A 20,619-nucleotide genomic window follows, 5' to 3' on the forward strand; every position below is an offset into this window, starting at 1 on the left:
CTGCTTCTGTCTACTGATTATCGCAGCACATGTATTCCATACATTATGTATATTTATCTGAGCATGAGTAGTCTGACTGAGCGAAAAGCTCTGATCTGTTTTCACAACCCCTGAGGGGTCAGAGTTGTCATGTTCAGTGGTTGCCAGAAACCAGGGCCGGACTGGGAACCAAAACAGGCCCTGGCAAAGTGCTCGGCGGTGCCGCCGAGCTCTTTTCCAGGGCCGGTTTTCGTCCGATTTTGTTACAGGGCCGATTTTGCAGCTATGCTGCAAAAACGGCCCTGTAACAAAAACAGCCCCCAGGGGCCCCAAACCGGCCCCCACCCGTGCGGCGCACCGGGGGATTTGCCGGTGCCCGCTACGGCCAGTCCGGCCATGCCATAAACCATCCGCTCCCTGGTAAGGTTAAGGTGCTTGTGGTGGCACTGTAAGTTAGCTGGTCTCTAGTCCAACATATCCCGTGGGCGTACCCGGAATCAGTCTAGGAACCCCAACCAAAGTTTATGTTGTCCAACAAATGCACCGGTCTTATGGATTAGTGAGAACTACACCACAACAGGTCAGGTGTTAAACCCACAATGCTTGGTTTTTGTTGCATTGGCTTCTGGGCACCAGAACCCAACCATCAGCTGCTCTTGGAGGCATGCGTGGGTTGTACCATCATGTGTCACAACACAGTGGAAACAACTTTAAATGCCAGCAGAGGAGTAGCTCCCCAGGGCAGCCTCCCCCTCGCCCTCCTGACTACACTTGATTGAAATGTTGGCCCAACAAGGATCCTGCAAGGATGTGCGAGGCTCGCGCATTGCCATGACAGCCCGCCCGCCGCCTGGGTGTGCGTGACAGTGCGTGCGGCAGGCGGGCCGCCCTCCTCATCCGTGCAATGGGCGCTTGATTACTCTGCGGGCACAAGGAGGAAGGAGAGCCCTCCCCCTGCTAGCCTGCTCTTTTCAATGCAACTTTCTGTTTTCCCAGGCAGGGGGCTGCTGCTCGCTATCTCCCCCTCTACAGATGTGATCCCGGAGCCGGGAGGGGGCCGGGCAGGGGCGGGCTGCAGCAGTGAAGGGCGCAGGAGTCTGTAGACCCGGCCGGCGGGACAGCGAGGGGACCCCGGCCAGAAGCAGCCGGGCTGTGCTGGGATCGCCCTGCCTCCGCAAGATCCGAGCCCTCTCACCCGGCGAGATCTGCTGCTTTCTGGGTCCTTGGATTTCTCATCAAAAAGCTGCCCCCACCTTTCACTGTCTCCAAAAAGGACTCAGCCTACATCGACTGATCTGACGGGATCAACTCCGCAGAGGCGATCGCAGCCTAGATCTGGTTTCCGCCGGGAGCAGATCGCCGCTCGCGGGCCGGACCCAGCGCCCCCTTCCCCTGCTAGAAGGATCTGTCTGGATCCGCTGACGAATCCCCGCCGCGTCAGAGCTGGTAGGATCTCTGCGATCGGGTGTTCTCTTCCCGGGATCTGCTGCTCTCCCCTGGTTGGACCGGCTCTACTCTTTCCTGATCTGAGCCTGGATTTGCTGCTCTCTCGGAGGATCGGCTCCTCCTCCCCGGCTCTGCAGGCAGATTTCCTCCCGGACTGGCTGGTCTAACCGTGATCTGCAGGGAGGGATCCCGCACAGGACGAGATGCCGCCCCTCGCTCTCCCGATCGCTACACAGAGCTCCCTCCCTCGCTGCCGGACTTGGTGATTCCTGCCCCCAAGAGGCTATGCTCCCAATACAATCCTCTCTCCTTTTACCCCTCCTCCCCCGGTAGATCCATCCCCACAGATCCCATACTGATCTTTTTTTCGCTGCTAGATCCCCTTTCCCCGGGTGGATCTCCCTTCCCGGAGAAATCCTCGTCTCTCCGGTTAGAGACTCGCTCCCTGCTGGATATTTGAGCCGTGTCCTTCCTGGGAGGATCCCTCCTTCCCGGGTGGATCCCACCCCCCAGTGGATGTCGCCCCCCCGGAGCGGGGCGCAGCAGATCCCGTCCTGCCGCGGGCCCGGGATGCCGCATCGCCAGGAGGAGGCAGCGACTGGCAGAGCCGCCGGACCCTGAGCCTACCCCATGCCCCGGCCACTACTCCCCGGAGGCGGCTGCACTGCGGACGGCAGCGGCGCTGGATGAGGCCGGAGCCCGGGGCTGCAGCCGCAGCGGAGACCGACCCTGCCCCCTTCCCTGGCGCCTGCCATGAAGCACAACCCGCCCTGCACCGATGGCCCCTGTTCATGGAGGTAAGGGCCCGGCTATAGCGCTGCGCGCAGGCTCTAGGGCGCTCGGACGGGGGCTCCCTGCTCCTGCCTGTGTGAGTGCTGGGGGGCAGTAAAAAAGTGTTAACTTTAACCCTCTGGTTTCCTCATGCCCCCTCCCTACAGAAACCAACTCCCTGTCTCTTTTTTGTTGATAACATCTGTTCATGTATGAATGCATTTACTGTTTTTATAGCGCTAAACATACCGCTGACATTACGCAACGCCAGGCTGCACGCTCCAATCACGTAGAGGGCAGGAAATAGCCCCCCTCTCTCGCCCCTGAGCTGCGACAGGCGTGAACTGTCCTAACAGACTGGTATGCACCGGCCATAATCCGCTGTAATCACAGAGAGGGGTTGGTTCGCCCAATGGTGCCCCGGGGAGACTGGCACGCCATTTCTAAGCCCACTCCCCCTATACTTTTATCTGGGTTGAAAGGGGCCTTGTGCTCATGCAGCGGGGCGGATACGGAGCTACTGGCATTATGGTATAAAGTGTTAAGTCTGCCACATAAGCAGGGCATAGGCTTCAGGGGGGCATCGGGCTCAACTGGCAACGGTTCTGTGACGGGGCTCATCTCTTGTATTCCACGGGTCTGGTGGCGCGTGGCAGTTGTACGGGGGCACATTTGCGGGGCATAGGTCTGATGTCATGTGGCAGCTCTATAGGGACACGTCTCCTGCAGAGCCCAGGTCTCTCGCTAGGCAATTCTACAACATGCCCCATCCCCTGCAGGGTACGTGCCATGTTGCAGTTGTAGAAAGGCACATATCCTGCAGGGCACAAGTCTGGTGTCATGTGGAGGGGCACGTATCCGTCTAGTGGCATGTTTCAGTTTGCCCCAGTGCAAAAAGAACAATTGATGGACAGAATGCTGAACAATGTCAAACACGCACCCCCCCCCCCCCCCCACCCCCCAGAGGTCTGGCACTAAGGCCTAAATCCATCGTTTTTTTGCTCCACATGCCATTCAAGTTTGGACCCAGCCATATGCAAATCAGCCTTGACCCTGCCCCTCATGGGAACAGTCCAGCCCGAACTGCCAGGCTAGGACTTCCCTAGGCCGGAAACAAGCATGGGACTGATCATCCAGGCTAGCTTGATTCTAGTGGCATGGAGAGCAGGGGACCTACCTCTGGGCATACCCGTCCCACTCGGGGTGACAAATGCAAAAATAATTATTGATGGACGGAATGCAGAACAATGTCAAACATTCACCCCAGTACAGAGGTCTTCGCATAAGGCTGGTCTGTTCCCATGGGGCACAGGGTCAAGACTGATTTTCATATGGCTGGGTCCATACTGGAATGGCATGGTGAGCAAAAATCAATGGATTTAGGCCCAGATCTGTAATGGGGGTGAGTGTTTGATGTGTTCTGCATCATCTGTTCTTTTTGCTCTTGTTGCCCTTAGTGGGCAATGTATGCCCCACCGTTGGTTCCTTGCTCACTGTGTCACTGGGTTCCAGCTAGCCTGGCTGATGAGGGGTGACACCTCGAAACTGGTCCCAGGATGCTTGTTTCTGGTCCATGGTGGACCTGGCCTGGCAGTTCGGGCTGGCTGGTCCCATGAGGCACAGGGACATGACTGATTTGCATAAGGCTAGGTCCAACTTGGAGTGGTGTAGTGAGCAAAAACATAATAATTGATGGGTTAAACACACATCTGTGACTCCGGTTGACTGTTTCGTTTGTTCAGATTTCCCTCCATCATCTGTTCTTTTTGCAGTTTGTAGGTCTGGTGTCATGTGGCAGTGGTACAGGAGCACAACTCCTTCAGGGCCAGAGGTCTCTCCGGGCCTCTACATAACATAGACATTCCACGGATCACATCCGTGCAAGCCATAGGACCACAGTGTATATCAACAAAATGTCCAAAACTGGGCAATAAAAAAGAGTTAAGTCCCGAAAGACAGCAATTATTAGATGTTGTCACATGTTGCTTTGTGTGTATTTTAAATATAATTGTTTTACTTCCTCATTTTCTATTCATGTTACCGTTACAGCAGCCCTCCGAACTCTGACTTTCAGTTATTATTTTATCTTAATTTTTTTTCTTCAATTGGTGGGTTTGTCTTCCGAGCTAAGTCTGTTTTCTAGTTCTCTTTCGAATGTTCAGCTGTCCCGTGCCAGAGAGGAAACTGCAGTATCGGGCGCGAGCTAACCATTAACTCTCTTTATGGTGTTCACCGGTTCGATTGCGTCATATAACACGAGCTGCTGCTGCAAAACATACAACAACATTTGCACATATCGCACCCTGGTTTACAGCGTGTTCTGGACGGGTGCCTTTGTCCGACAAACAAGTGGCCGTTTTTGTGAAGTCACGCCAGGGGGCACTTTTGACTTTTCCCCGAGCGGGTTGTGCACTCCCCTTTCAGAGACACTTCACAATTATCACAAAAATGTAAGAAGAGTTAAAAAAAAGAAACACCAGACAAAGCAATACGCTTTGTATGATCAGCGTAGGACCTACAAAAGCATTGTGCTGTCATTATGCAGCCTGTGTCAGATGTGTTATTACTGAATGGACTGCTGTAGCTTTGTGCTGTCAGTGTGTGTAATTCGTCAGCATCGTGTAGTGCGTGTGCAACGAACATTAGCTGCATGTTTTCGAATGGCAGCACGCATCACACACTGCAGGCGCCCAGCTTATTTCACAGGAGCCCACCGCGGTGCAGTGGCAGCCGGTATGTGGGTTTCATTCCTCCTGGTACCACACTCAGTGGCACTCATCTTATCAGCCAGAGAAGGATGAGGAGTCAACTAGCCTATCTTGATTTATTCATTCATTTAATTTATTAAATCTTCCCTGGTGATGGGAGCCATTTTGGTACGCAATTGAAGATATTAATTCTAATCAGGGCCACTGTAATTATGCGGCAGGGAACGGCCAAATTATACGGCAGTTTTAGCTAAATTAGACAGCAAGAAAAGCCAAACCATGTGGCGTAATGCAGCACAATTTATGATGAAATTACTTCGTTATGTTGCGACTTTTACGCTTGCTAAGAATGTCCGGGTATCGGTTGCACCTTATTAACAGCAGTTAAACACCCAACCCAAATATTGTAATAAGCAACAGAAAGATGACCGGTAAACCTTTGAAAAGGTCCTTTCACTGCGCTGCAACATGTGTTGCTACATTTTAATTAACGTTTGAACCGTTTGACCCAGACACATTTTTTTGGTATAATCTACAGATTTTGCATCAGATGATGGATTATGTGACAAATGCGGCAAACCCATAATTATGCGAAAAATGCATAGACCACACAATCACATAATTCCAGTGGCCCTGCTTTTAATAGAACCTTACAGTTGGTTCCTTGGAAGCAGGTGAAAAGATATAGAAAGGCCTTTTAGTTTTAATGCACATCACAGTAAAACATGAATCTTTTTGGCACAAAGAAAATATACTATTAGATTGGAATCACTGTAACCCGAGGAAACATTTTAAGCACACAGGGATGACTAAAAAATGAACATGCACTGATGATGCTAAAAGGCCCAGCTTATGAATGAAAATGCCTTTTGGCTCAGTGGTAGGTTTAGTCACTCAATGGGTCATCATAGATGCAGTATGTATCTCGTATTTGCAGTCATGAATCCATTCCTCCATCCACTGACATTCTTGCATTCACCCTCTGACACAACCGCCATAAAAAACACACAAACTGAACAACATATGCAAGATAAATTAAAAGAATACAAATTGAAAAAAGAAAATGTGCTTCCAACTGCACCAGGAATATGCTCGCAATAACAAACCTAAACATAGCAGTAGCTGTCTGTCTCAAAGCGGTACTGTTCATCATCCATCATATTTTTAAGGTTCCAACATGACCGCCACATCTTAAAATGATGACTCAATGGTTCACTGTGGACATCTGCATTCCATGATGGTCGCCTGGGTTTGAGGAAGGGGCCGCGCGGAATGGAAAGCACTGCAGTTTGAATGAGCGGGAAGCAAGCAACTAGTAATTCCCCTCCCTTCTTCAAGAGCCTTGAGACCCTCTGGGTATGTAGCGCGCTATATAAATCTATTGACTTGACTTGAATTAGCACTGCTCTGGAGCTGTAATATCCCTCCGAAAAATGCAAATAAACAGGGAAAAAAAAGCAAATAATTGAAAGAGTTATTTTAAATGAGGAAATTGAAAACTAAAGGACTGGGCAACTAGGCCTGACGCTAGAAGTCACTCGTTTGTAGGTGTAAGTACACATGGTCAGAAAATGCTGTCATTCATAGGGTAAGAGAGCCATACTGACGTGGCCTGAACCATGACCCCTTGCAGTGAGCTGCCATGGATGGAAGCACCGTGTAAAGGACACTCCGACAGAATAATGGCAGAAGTCAGCTGGCCAGAAGGTCCTCTCTGATTCTAGATCAATATATATTTCTATAAATGGATGGATTGTTTAATAATAATTTTTTCACTACAAGATCCTGGCAGATAGTCTATCTCGCCTTCCAAACAGATTCTATCAAGAATAAAGGTGCAAATTGTCTACCCCTAAGGCTTGTCAAAGTGGGTAACCAAAACTCTTCCCTGCAAAGGTAATCTGTGCAAATTCATGTAACAAAATACCGGGCTGCAGGCTTTAACATGGTGCAAAAAATCCACCCCTAAAGGCTTAATGGCTTTAATTTATGTTACATAGTAAATAAAGCTGGCCAACTTCACTTGCTGTATGTAACCTTTCATAATAAACAAACCAGACCTATGGCATCTGAAATACCTTTTTCTAGAGCACTAATCAGGCCTAGAGCTGTAAACAAAATGACAGCTGGCAAAGCAAAATACTGTTTCTTCTAAGAGAGTTTAATAAGGATTCTCACAGACTAAGGGCCATATGTAGGTGGCAAAATACCGGTCGGTAACAGCCGATTTCGGCCGTTACCGACCAGTATTTGTAATTCCAGATATAGGGGGTCTGAAAATTACTGATTCTGTATATTTACCGAATCGATAATTTTGCCGAATCGGTAAATTACCGAATAGGTAAATGTACAGAATCAGAAATTTGGGATGTAGGTGGCACTGGAAACAGTGCCACAGGCCCTTAGAAATTCGTTATTTACCATGAAATACAATGGCATGGTAAATAACGAATTTCTGTGTACATGCACATCTGTGCATGTACACCTGTGCCATGTGGCACACATACATGCCCTAAGGGCATGTATGTGTGTCACATTGCACACAAGCCAAAATCAGGGGTGCAACAGGGTGTCAAGGCCCATAGGAATCCATGGCAATTACCGAATCGGTAATTACCGAATATTACTGATTCGGTAATATTTAAGGAATTATTACCTACATGGCATTTACCGAATTGTAAATACCGAATCGGTAAAATTCGGTATTTACGAATCGGTAAATGCCATTTACCTACATATGGCCCGAATCTTCTGTATCTAGAGTTTGTCACATGGGGTAACCAGCATCAAAACCATTGCATTCTACAGTAATCTATGAGATTCCATGTAACAAAATCCTTCTCAGCAGGGTTTCATACAGTGCACCCTTAAATGGATTAATGTTAACATATGCTTTACACAATAGATATATCAGGCCTACTGCTGTTATATTTCATAATAAATTAATCGGGCCCTTAGCCATGATAATTTGCTTCCTACCATAGCCTAATCAGTTCTGCTCTATTGACTGTAAGCTTTGCCATAAGCAAAAAGTTAAATACAAACACTCTTCTAAAGTGGAAACGCATAACTCCCACTATCAAACCCTGTACTCCGGGGAACCCCAGTGAGGGTGGAGCCTAAGCCCCTCTCTCAGTAGTGCCCTGAAAGCTCTCTTTTGTTGATCACAGAAGGTCTAGTGACACTTGCTTTGTCAAACAAGACCTAGAACATGCATGTAGATCAGTGTAGCCACAGGCATCCGGTAATGCTCTCAAGCACACAACTGCAACCTGAAATCTAAAGTTAATGACGGGAAAGGGAAAGCGAGGGGGCTTGTACTTGAAAATAACAATACATTCCTCGTGACAGCAGTCATCCTCTCTGTGCTGCTGCTAGAGAAAAACACACACCATAAATTATCTACATATCTAAGACACTGCAACAGCATCACAGTGCTATGTATCTGTCCCCTCCGAAAGCAGGCCAATCTCTATCCCACTTAAGCTTGACACTTTATGTCTTATTAGAGAGCCTTCTCTGGGCAGCCGTGCTGCAGCTGGCCAGGCAGCTGGATATACAAATCAGTCACAGCTTTGTAGAGGGAACACTTTTTCAGTGGAAGCACACAACTCCTGCCCCCCCCCCCCCCCTAGTGCTTCTGAAAGCTATTTAGATTGATCATATAAAGTTTAGCGACAGCAGCACTTTCAAGCCAGACCTAAAAAGGATAAAGAATGAAAAGAAAATAACATTTGAAAATTAAAGTACTGGCTCACCAGCATTGGCACTGAAGTGCACTTCCTTCTAGGTGGATGTGCATGTGATCAGACACTTTTACTCACAATGAAAGAAAACTAATGGGGAGTTGGCTGACTGACCACTGTCCAATGCTGTATGCTGCAGAGGTCATAAATATACAGCATGAAATACTTCACAACGGATAACTTGCATAACACCCAGGGCACGAGTCCTAAAAAGAGAAGTGGGGGGGACGCTGTCACCTTCCGTGACGTCACAACAGGAAGTGACGTCACGGAAGGTGCGCTCCGATCTCGTCCCAGTGGCCTGAGAGTGAAGTCCAGCTGTTTAGCAGGGTGGACGGCGTCCACCCTGAAAAACCCTCGGAAATAAGTGGGGGGATGCTGTCCACCCGCGTGGTACCCCGACTCGTGCCCTGATAACACCCATGCAAACCATAACTCACACGCCACAAACAGTGCTCATTACCTCGCCCTCGATGTAACTGACGCACATATAAATGAAGTAAATAATCTTACAGATGAAATAAAGTGGTTTGAGTCGGTGTTGTTATTTAATTTCCTTGCACTTTTACGTGTTGTTTTTCTTGGATACAAGTTGTGATGTCAAAAGGTTTGAATTTGTTGTCTGAGTTAATGTTTGCGTGGCTATTGTGAAAACTATTGCAGATATCTGTATTTTTTTGCTTTCAGTTCATAAGCACAGCTGTACTTGCGTTGTGTTTAGGTGAATTTCTGAGGTTTTTATTAGGTCTGGAGTTAGCCAAGACCTTTTCATTTTACATACATATATATATATATACACACACACACTATATGTACATTGGCCTGGTATTGTGTCATGGACATTTTTCTTGTACTCACTACGACATAAACCATTGGGAAGTGGGTCAGGCCACTTTAGCCACTGGCTACATTTACTGTGAGTGACCGCATTCTGCTTTCACACTGCGCTCATCCACAAACAAAGTTGTTTACTCATGGACTACTAAGGCAATGTGTGCATTTTGACACCCAAACATATTTTTGCATGTATTGAACATCTTTTTCAGATTATCAAGGGCTCTGAAGGTTCCCTAACAGTAAGGTTTTGCAAAAACCATGACAAACAAACCAAAAGGCTGACAGCCAATGTCAGGTCTATAGACATTGCCACTGCTTGTTTAAACATATGCTACGGTGGTATAAAGAAATATAACCATAACTTCACTTTAACCTTGCAAACTTTCACCACATTTATGGGGGTTTTCAGTACCTCTGCGATAAAGTAGTTTTACTGAATTTTCCTAATTTTGATTGTAGACTCTGCTTAGTAAGTCTAGTGTGATTTTGCAGCAACATGTGACTACAAGCGAACTGATTTAGAGTTTGGGGGATGAGTTACTCAGTCCGCAATGAGATAGATATCCCACCCACTTTATTACAAGTGCAGTAGGACATAATGCACTTGTAATAAGGCAGACGTTTGTGACGTTTCTGTCAAACTCTGAATGAGGCCCAAAATCTGGTATAAGCATTACTGATGAAATAAAGTGAGAGCTGTGTGAATTCTGGAGTGATGAGAACTCCACCACAGTCTGAATATGGACCTCAGTGTCATACACCAGCTGCACACAGAAGTACAATTATCCCTTCCAGGTATCTGAACAACATAGGAACTGCTCTCAAAAAGCCATTATTAACATTCAAACATGATTTGAGGAGCACAGAACAGTAACTAGAACAAAACCTTTAACTGGTTTTGAAACGGTGACTGCCAAACACATGGATTATTTATTAGTGGGTTGGGCTCTTGAATGTAATGTATATAACAAACATCAAAAATGCCCACAGCCCTGAGATTATGTGCTAATGCATGCAGTGTAAGCCCTTTAAAGCCAGAAAGAGTCTACAGAAGGGGCTATAGTTGTAAAGTAGTCCCTCATGCATTTCCACAAATACTCGGATTGAGGTGGAAGGGTACATCCTAACAGCTAATAGCATTGAGTGAGAGTTGAATATTATACTGGGCTGAGCCAAAAGGTTTCTGACAATGTATCAAACTAACGGCTAAAAGAGCCATGTTGATGAAAGGCAATGGTTGGACGGGGCAGGACCCAAATCCAAATCTGAGTATATTTTACGAAATATGTGTGTTTGACAACTGCGCTGTCAAAAGCATACCGACAAAAGATGCACTAAATAGGTTTGACCTAAATTGACATCTTATAGGCAGTCAATTCATTTTGCAGAGTGCCCCCTAACTGTGCGGCAACAGCAGCTTAATGCTAGTTTCTCTTCCCCACTAATCCCCTAAATGCTATGTACGCGGATCACTTTATCAGGCTGGCATGTGCCTGGCTTGATCATTCTTCAACACTCTGCCCCCCCACGCTCCCACCGAGCTACGTACCCTCCCTGTTTGTCTCTGTGTGTGTGCAGTCTTCATCCACAGCATCCTCCTCCCTGCCATGCACGCTTCCAGTCAAATCCGTACATAAGCTCCATGCTGTTCTCTCCTTCACGGTCGCAAAGTCTTTCTACTGTATCTGCAGAAAGTTATTTAAAGCATATCTTTTTCGGTGGTCTTTCTGTATTCAAGTGTTTGCAATAAGTAATTTTATTGAATTCCCTCAGAACATGTGTTACTGAAATTCATACTCTTCTGCTAAATGTTCCATGATATGAAGGCCGATCATGTGACCATTGCAATGACTCCTTCTGGTGTCAGTGGCATTTGTTTTGGATACTTGCTAAGTACAGCGGGGTTCAACCCGGTGACTAAGGCAGGTGACTCCAGCGTAGTTCAAGGATGGCTTCATCCATGCCAGATGTTCAGCATATCACTGATTCCTACATATAATAAATTTAAATGGACTTTGCTTGGCAGAGGGCAGTAGATCCATAGTGTAAACACTGGTACAAAGAGCTCCTTTTCACAAGAGTTAAGATTTTAAGGCAGTCGTTCATTGGCCTTTCATGAGGGGTGTCCTTACGAGCTTTGGGTTTGGACGTCCATTCATGACCTGGGTAGACCTATTATATGCCCAACCCAGAGCCAGCCTCAATGGAGTCAAATCTGTCGACTTTCCCATCCAGAAAGGAACCCGCCAGGGCTGCCGCCTTTCTCTCCTACTTTTCGTGCTGGTCTTGGAGCTGTTGGCGTGCCAAATTAGGGCCCACCCAGGACTCCGTGATTTTCAAGACACTAGTGGGCTGTTGGTAGATGAACGGATCTCCCTGTACGCAGACGATATCTTGCTCTATATCACTAACCCTTACACAACATTTCCCCTGCTACTCCAGGGCAGAAACACCCAACTGCCTGTGCTGTGGAGTACCTCACATACATATCCTCTGGGACTGCCAGGAACTACAGAGGTACTGGTCACGAATACTTTAGGATTTAAGTGATATATTGGGACTGCAGATCCCTATGGATCCAAAGTATGTCCTTCTGGGCATTCCCACAGATATAGATATTCCCAGGTACAAACTCTTATTGAGCAATTTGGGGCTCATAGTAGCCAAGCGTGACATTGCCAGATACTGGGGTAAAACAGAGTTGCCTACCATGGTGGAATGGCGCGCCTGCATGGACTTTTATATGGGGACAGAGAAAACTACATATGCTGCCAGAGGATGCCTCAAAAAGTTCAGGAAAATTTGGCAACCATGGTTAAGATACTACAATCTAGAGATGTCTGGGGGTGAACCTGATAACACAAGCCCCTGCACACTGAAATCATAACCTGTTGGTCGACAATCTTGTTTCCAAAGAAGATGTATTGGGTACGGGCCATGTTTAGTCCACAGAAGAGGTGGGAGGAGGGGTGCCAGTGGAGAAACTATTGTAATGCAACATCTGTATTTCTGAATGTGGTACTTATTAGTAACAGTGTTGAATTTATTGTATGTATGACTCAACTGCTACTGTGCTGGCTAATGTTTAAAAATAAAATAAAAACAGTTTAAAAATAAAAAAAAGATTGTAAGACCGTCAAGTGTGGTCAAGGTGAGTCCTTGCGCTCCTTAGGTTTAAGACTGTGCACTGTTGGAGCTGGCACCGAGCAGGATGATGCAGTGCAGAAGATTAACTGTACGGCAGAGATGGTCAGGAATAATTAACATCAGGTGCTCACAGAACACAATCAAAGATGCTCTGTTAAGAGGATCATTAGAAAAGAGTTGTAGTTCCATCCTGAAAATTGTCATGGGAAGACAAAGGGACTGGGATCCAAAAAACACCTTTGAAGACTATTTAGATCATCAGTATGGATTTGTTTACATCACATGCGGATGGAAAGCAAGTGAAAGGTGGGAACCAACCAACTCCCAGAAACTATGCTCTCAGCAACCTTGAGATGATCAAGTCCATCTTCTCTGCATTGGTTTGCAAGAACGGTGAAAGGGCTCTCTCAAACAAACAGAAGGGATCACAAAATAAAAACATGCTTTTGTGCTGCTTGAGCAAATGCATTTTCAGACACTTTTTGGGAGTTAAATGTTTGATTTTTATTGAATTGTCTTTCAGTTGAACCTTTGGGGCATTCTCTTTAGTTCTACAGCATTCGTCCAGCCTTCCTGATCTCTAACTAGAACAAACAGGCCAATACAAAGAGGATTTAATAAACAAAATAAATTTTTTGTTCCTGGTTCCCTGGAATAGACCTCTCTTTACAAAACAGCTAGTACTGTTCATGCATCTTCGTGAAGGTGTTACTTAAACTTTTAGCTGTGTATGTGTATCTAGACATTATTACTCACTCTCTCACAAGAAGCCGCCACAATAAATTCCCCACAATAGAAATGTTTCTCACTCTTTGTCACCTTTAATCTATCCTGCCTCCATTACAAGTTCCCCGTTAGATACCCAGGATCACAGGTCAAACTTCTGGAATGGGGAATAACCACGTGGATCCAGAACTGCAGGTTCTTTTGCCCAGGTTTTCGCCAATTCGGGGAAGTTGAACACAGGTATTTACCACCAATATCTGTTGGGTCTGGTGGTGGTCAAGAGATGTGAAGCAGGTGGAGGGGAGAGTGTCTTGGGGGAAGGAGGGAGGCTGGAGGTCATCTGCGGGAGCATTGTCTACTCCCCCCGCCCCCATTTGTACTAGATGGCGCAGGTGGGGAAAGGCTGTGCCTCTGCCCTGCAGCCCCTATTACGGGATTTAGGTTTGACCTACAGCGTGCATGCACTGTCAGTGAAAGCTATTATTTTTTTAAAAAAGCTTTAAAACGTACTCATAGCCCGATCCTTACTTACCAATGGTTACCATTGGTTGACTAACACTTCACTCTCTCCTTCTTACTGGCCATGCCTCCTGACGGCTGTCACCTCCTCCTGCAGTCTTCTCCGGGCTTCTGTCCGATGCCGTGGCGCATGGACCCCGCACAGCTTCCTGTTTGCAGCCTGTGGTCTTCCACTGGCCGCGCTCTCCTGAAGGTGTTTTAAAACATTTTTTTTGTAGTTTTGGCCATGCACTCTATAAGAGTGTGTGGCACTGTAGGTCTCTATACTTCACACCCGTCTCCATCGTTTTACTCCATACCTTCCTCACCGCCTCCACAAGGCGAAACCTATTGGCTTTGCCAAAGCTTGTTTCAGACGTTGTCCGCACCAGATACAACCAGTCTGATGTTCCTGAACCCAGAAATTTCAAGAATGGAAACACTGGACCATTCAACGTTGCTAGAGCGGTATTACATTGATAGAGCGGTATTACATTGATAGAGCGGTATTACACCGGTAGCGCGGTATTACATTGATAGAGCGGTATTACATTGATAGAGCGGTATTACATTGATAGAGCGGTATTACATTGATAGAGCGGTATTACATTGATAGTGCGGTATTACATTGATAAAGCGGTATTACATTGATAGTGCGGTATTACATTGATAGAGCGGTATTACATTGATAGTGCGGTATTACATTGATAAAGCGGTATTACATTGATAGTGCGGTATTACATTGATAGAGCGGTATTACATTGATAGTGCGGTATTACATTGATAGAGCGGTATTAAATTGCTATGGAGGTATTACCACACCCCTGAGGATGTTGCTCCTGGGAACTCAGAATACATCCCTTGCCCTGAACCCTAAGCATGCGCTGACTCTTGCCCAACCCCAAATCTAATCCTAACTAAATGTAAGCATTAATGTTATTTATTACCCACTTGTAAATCTAAACCTTGGGCTAACCTTAAATGGAGCACTAATCCTTACCCAATACTAACCCTCACCCAAACCACAACTACACCCTTTACCTTGCCCACAACAAAAAGAACGCAAGAAGTTGTAGTGACGCAAGCGAGCTTTTCTTCGTAATGCACTTCCATCTGAGGGGTTCCATGTAGCGTTTTTTTTCTCTGTTACTGCTTCACTGTTATAACTTGTATTTGCAAAGCACGCGTCCACGCGGAAGGACAGCTGAGCCCTGAATAGATTATTATTTTTACCAAACCTCAGGAGGGTGAGAAATGGGTGGGCCCCACCAAGATCCGATCCTGGGTCTATGAGGCCAAACAGAATCCGGGAGTTGGTGCGTTAGCCAACTGAGCTACCAGGCTTACAAGCAGCAAGGTGGCAAACCAAACCGCTGACAAAGCTGAAGCTCAAATCCGGTTTAGCTGGTAAATGTATGTCTTCTTTAATTTGTGAAGATGTATAGGGTCCCAGTAAAGATGGATAGCTCAAACCAGTCACTTGGATTTGAGCCGGTGACTACCAGGCCTCACGCTGCTTGCAAGGTTATCTAATCTTTGAGGTATTTTTGGAACAGACTTCAGTCGTTTGTAAAACCTGCACACATTACCCTGCAGTTTGAAAGTACAACTGCCCTGGGGCGGCCGGGGGGCGCAGATACCTTCACCACGCCAGGACAGCATCGAAATAAAAGTAACTAGTTGCAGGAGCGGGCATATTCGGAATATATATTCAGAAACCGTAAACAGAAGGGAGTTGTCTTTATAAAGGTAGAATTGGTTTAATAAACTGCTGCACTGCTGAAAGTGTGTAGTTGTAGCTGTTTTTCCTAGTAACATATTTAATCACAGAGCTGGGCTGCTTTTCACACGGGCTGTAAAGCTAAATGACCCATTTTCGCCGCCTCGCTGTTCCCAATCTACAGCACTGAGAAAAACCTCTGCTCTCTTGGAAACTAAATAGTACTGAGAAGCTGGATTATAGTACAAGCAAAGTGGAATCGATAGCTACTCTTAATGTATCTGGTAATTAAATCAATAAAATACTTTGAAGTTAAAAAAGTGAGGATAGGTATGAGGGGCTGTAGATACATGTGAGCGCCAGGGGAAAGGAGGGCGGGCTCCAGGGTGTAGGGGGGGGGGGGGGGGCGGGGCGACAAATGAACCTCAAGGAGCGACCTGTGAGCATGGGACAGAGTTAATGTAGGTGGCTCGACTGTAAAATAAATTCTGTGTACGTCTGTGGTCCATTGCGGTGATGACAGCTGAGCTCCCCGTGAAAGCACAGCAAGTGCAAGGCCAGGAAATTCCCAGCTGCTGATCTCAGTTCCTGCCGACATGGGGGGGGGGTTCTGGGGGGGGCATGAGTAGATATCCTAGCACAGAGGCGGCTAATGTGCCCTTACAGACATGTTTGCCACCGCCACCGCCGCCGGCGCAGGAACCCACCGACCCAAAGGCCTCCTAATGTTCCTGCTTGCATGTGGCGCCTCTTCTTCTCTCAGTGAATCAGTAGCAGAGTCGTTTTAAAACATGGGCTCAGTGGGCTCTGGCCCAGGTCCCCAGCATTTCGGGGGTCCCTGATAGAGCCAGCTCTGTTCTGCAGAGTCTTGTCCTCATGAGTTTGAATAACTCTTAAACAGATTGTTTTAAATATTGTTTCGTTCATTTATTTTTAATGTGGGTGATGTGTGAGAGTCAATTACAGACATTATGCAGAGAAATGTTGTGTTTATGTTTCATGCCGCAGCAATAAAACAAAGTTTCTTTTAGATCAAAACAGGACCTCGCATATGACAAATAGAAGGACGTCACAGAGATTATTTGCAGTAATATTAGTGAGCTGCTCCTGTCTTACAGTATGGAAAACACATGTCACTAGCCCTGAATATTAGATGTGAACGCAATTCGAATTATCTGCACGTTTCCCTGTAACCAGAGGCGTACGTCAGGGCTGCGCCCTGGCTCCTGCGCTCTTTAGTCTCTATATAAATGGTGGGGGAACTAGATAGAGTCAGGGACAGCGATGCCCCTAGGTTGGTGTCAGGTCGGGTGCCTGCTCTGATGTTCGCAGACAACACCTTACTGTTGTCGCGAACATCAACAGGCATCCAGCGGGTTTTGGACGGCTTTGTTTTATTCTGCGCCTCGCGGGGACTTGAGATCAATTTAGAGAAAACAACATTTATGATTTTCGGTCCCCCGAAACGCACCCGCCCTAGCCCTACATTAAATGGTACCCCGCTCGAAAGGGTGAGAACTTTTGTATACCTGGGGGTCACTTTGACTGAGGACTTTGGTTGGGGCCCTCAGGTAGCCAAATCTACCCTAAAGCTCTCACAGATATTAGGGGGCATAGGTAAGTTCCAGAGGACAACGCAATTTAAGCCAGTCTCCCCAGCGCTTGAAATTTACAGTGTTCAAGTTAGACCTGCTGTAATTTATGGTGCAGAACTTTGGGGACATTCGAGTATAGCAAGTCTTCTCAGGGTTGAACGGGCCTTTATGAGAAATTTGATTGGTCTACCCCAAAGCACCCCCTTCATAACCTTGAGATTTGACCTAGGTGTGGAACCCATCTCTGAACTACTAGTGGCCCGACCACTCCTGTACTGGAGAAGGCTCTGGACAGTACCTGAGCTCGCGGATTACAGAGCTGAGTTCACTGTTGTCTGGGGGTCGTTGAAGAGCAAGAAAATACCTTGGTTGCTCCACATAAAAACTATTGCCTATCAAATCGTAATGCCCCAAATATGGAAGACTCCGGCGGAGAGTTGCCCAGTGGTGCGGAGAACTGAGCTGCTGGCCTCTTTGAGGCACTATAACACAAGTTTGCTGCACCGCTCGCCAAGTATGGGCAGGTTATCTTCGGAATTTCTACAAGTAAAATTGGTGCCCAGGAGTGAGGTATTTCTGGACTTTATAGAACTCCCCCCATGCAAGAAAACTATATACACAATTAAGGCACGGTTGCCTGCCAATTGGGACATTGACCTGCAAATGGACAGGCCAAGAGGAGGGAATCTGCCCTGTCTGCAACAATAGTAAAGAAGACATTGCCCATGTTTTGCTCTTTTGCCCTGCTTATAGCTCAATTCGGAGAGCTTGGCTGATACCACTCTGTAGAAACCTGGGACTAAAACATTGTGCTCAAGCCGTTAGAATTTTAAAATATGATACATCCCCCCTCATTGTGTTTTTAGTTTCCCGTTTTTGTACGGCATGTGGCGCAGAAGGTCCACTTTGATTAATTGCGACTAATTATAATGGTGGCCATTCCTCATTTGATAACTGATTGTTTAATAATGTTTTAACTGCTCGTTCTTAATTATTTATGTATTTTATTGTATGTACCTATTTTATCTGTGCTTTTATGGTCGTTGACCGAAATAAAGTTATCAAAGTGAAGTGAATTTGGAGTGTGACCTGGCCAAACAGGCATGAAAGAGCTGAAATTGGATCATAAATTCAAAACTGTTCCAAACATGGACCCCCAAAATACATTTGGCCCAGGGCCCCCCAAAAGTGTTAAGATGTCCCTTATCAGTAGTGCCCACACTGAAGCAGGGCCACGTGGAGGGGCATCTGTAGCTAGGCAGAGGCACAGAAGACGTGAGAGGAGGAGCTAGGGACGGGGCCTCAGGGTGTTGCATTAAATCTGTGCCCCAGCTGTGGTTGCGTTTTTCAGAAATAAGAATATATCTTTTTCACTGTAAAGCCCGAGCTGCTGCAGAAGGGCAAGGCTGGCCTTGCAGTCTGAGGATCAGGACTGGCAGTGTCCCCTCATGCACCACAGCCCCATTCTTCATCTCCCAGCTCCTCCTAGAGGCACACACTCACTCACTCATTCATTGATACATTACATACATTCATGTGCTCACACTCCTCCTCCTTAGCACTGCAAGGTCCTCTAGGGAGAGCTCAGGCTAGCGCATGGAGCCGGTCTCACTGATAACGGACTTGAGCCCTCCCAAAGACTTTGGTTCAGTCAAATGCGTAACCTGCACTCCTAACGTGTAGGGCAGACTTCTGCCTGCTATGCAAATGCTCCTAAACAGTACTCCTCTCAGAATCAACCATGCGGCAGTCATTCATCCACTCATTCACTAGCAAGGCAGGTCCTCAAGGCAAAAAATGCCCTCTATAAAGAACTGTCTTTAATTTTAACCAGGCATTTGCAATGCAATAGGTCTCGCATTACTGAAAGTTTGAGCTATTGGCGTTGCAAATAATAATACAACACCAATAGCTTGAACCTTCAATAATAAAAGACCTGTTGCACTGCAAATGCTTGTTTAATGCTACAGTGCTATTGTAAAGCACTCTGACGCCTTTGGTGTATCCATATAACTCCAGCACTTACCTTCTGCTAGTACCAACTGGAATACGACCAGCAACTTTAATGCTGCATGCAAAATGGATTGCTCGTTTCCACCCGACAGCAGGGCCGGACTGAGAACCACAACCGGCCCTGGCAAAGTGCTCGGCCGGCCCCCCTCCCCACTCGGGGGCGGGTTGAAGGTGCTGCCGAGCTATTTGCCGGGGCCGGTTTTACGCTGCTTTTGGTACATGGCCGATTTTGCAGCTATGCTGCAAAAACGGCCCTGTAACAAAAACGGCCCCCAGGGGCCCAAAACCGGCCCCACACCCATGGGGCGCACCGGGGGATTGCCTGGTGCCCGCTATGGTCAGTCCAGCCCTGCCCGACAGACTTAAGCTATATGCAAAACCCTCTGTTCCCTTCATTACCGGTGCGCTGTGCAGTGCAGGAAGTCAGCTAACTGGCTCCTTGACTGTCCAATCATTCAAAAAAACTGCTTGCTCCCGTCTCAAGCATCAACTGACTGAGCAGCAAAACCCACACGGGTGATCACGTGCCATCTGCTGCCATCTTCCCTAAGTCCTGTGTTGCCAGTGGGCGAACCGCGCAAAGCAAAAGAAATGCACTGCCGCCATTCTTTAACATCAAGTGCTATTGAAGAGGGGCTGTGACATGAGACTGCGATGCTGCCATGGTTCACCGTGTGTTGCCAATGGGCGAACCGCGCATACCAAAAGAAATGTGGGGCCGCCAACTTTTTAACATTAAGCACCCCGCGCTGTTGAAAATAGTTCAAAGCGTGGTTTTAAAAAAACATTAAATAAAACGCTGCATGATGGGCTGCTTTTCAAACAATATATAATAGCCTGAGCAGCCTTAATGGCGTGGCCGCCATTGTTAAAGCAAAAAAGATCCGATAAACCAGGTGTGCCGTGCTGCTTAAAAAGCAAGTGGTTGCATGACAGCAGGTCTCGTCTGCTATAGGAGAAAGTAATTTAAGAAAGTAGTGCTCACAGACTTAAATAAAACGTACAGAGTAACAAAACATATAACAGGGGGTTTCCTCATGGGAGGTTACAAGAAGAGAAAAGGAGGTATTAAGGAGAGACTACTAAGCCTATTGACCAATGAAAAGCCACCAGTTACTAAGGACAGTGACAAGAGCCAATTAAAAAGATGGGGGAAAGAGGAAGGCGCTTTATGCCCATATCCTGAATACAGCATGTCTCGAAGAGACAGCACAGGTGCTGCCTAGGCATGACCTAAAAACCGCTAAGATTCCAGAGTTAAATGGGCAGGGTGAGAAGCCAAGCGCCCTGCGAGCTCCAGCCCATTGGACCCAGTGCACAAGTGCCACACACCTGAGCTATCAGGGAAGAACCCATATGGGCACTGTCAGCCTAGTGCAGGCCACTAGCCTTGGCAAGATCTAGATTGATTCCAGGGAGCTGTGGAGGGCTCC

The 20,619-nt window shown here is 46.9% G+C and overlaps 1 protein-coding gene across 2 annotated transcripts in view; it reads left to right on the top strand.

The window, feature by feature from the left end:
* Positions 1–856: 856 nt before the first annotated feature.
* Positions 857–20,619, top strand: part of HIPK2 (homeodomain interacting protein kinase 2) — a 305,511-nt gene continuing 285,748 nt past the window's right edge. For both annotated transcript variants that reach the window (XM_086952951.1, XM_086952954.1), the window contains exon 1: positions 857–2,222. In XM_086952951.1, the coding sequence (XP_086809077.1) occupies positions 2,204–2,222 (19 nt within the window). In that variant the 5' untranslated portion in view covers positions 857–2,203. The remainder of the gene's footprint in view (positions 2,223–20,619) is intronic.

This window comes from Lissotriton vulgaris, chromosome 1_2 (genome assembly GCF_964263255.1).
Source record: "Lissotriton vulgaris chromosome 1_2, aLisVul1.2, whole genome shotgun sequence".
NCBI classification, from domain to species: domain Eukaryota; kingdom Metazoa; phylum Chordata; class Amphibia; order Caudata; family Salamandridae; genus Lissotriton; species Lissotriton vulgaris.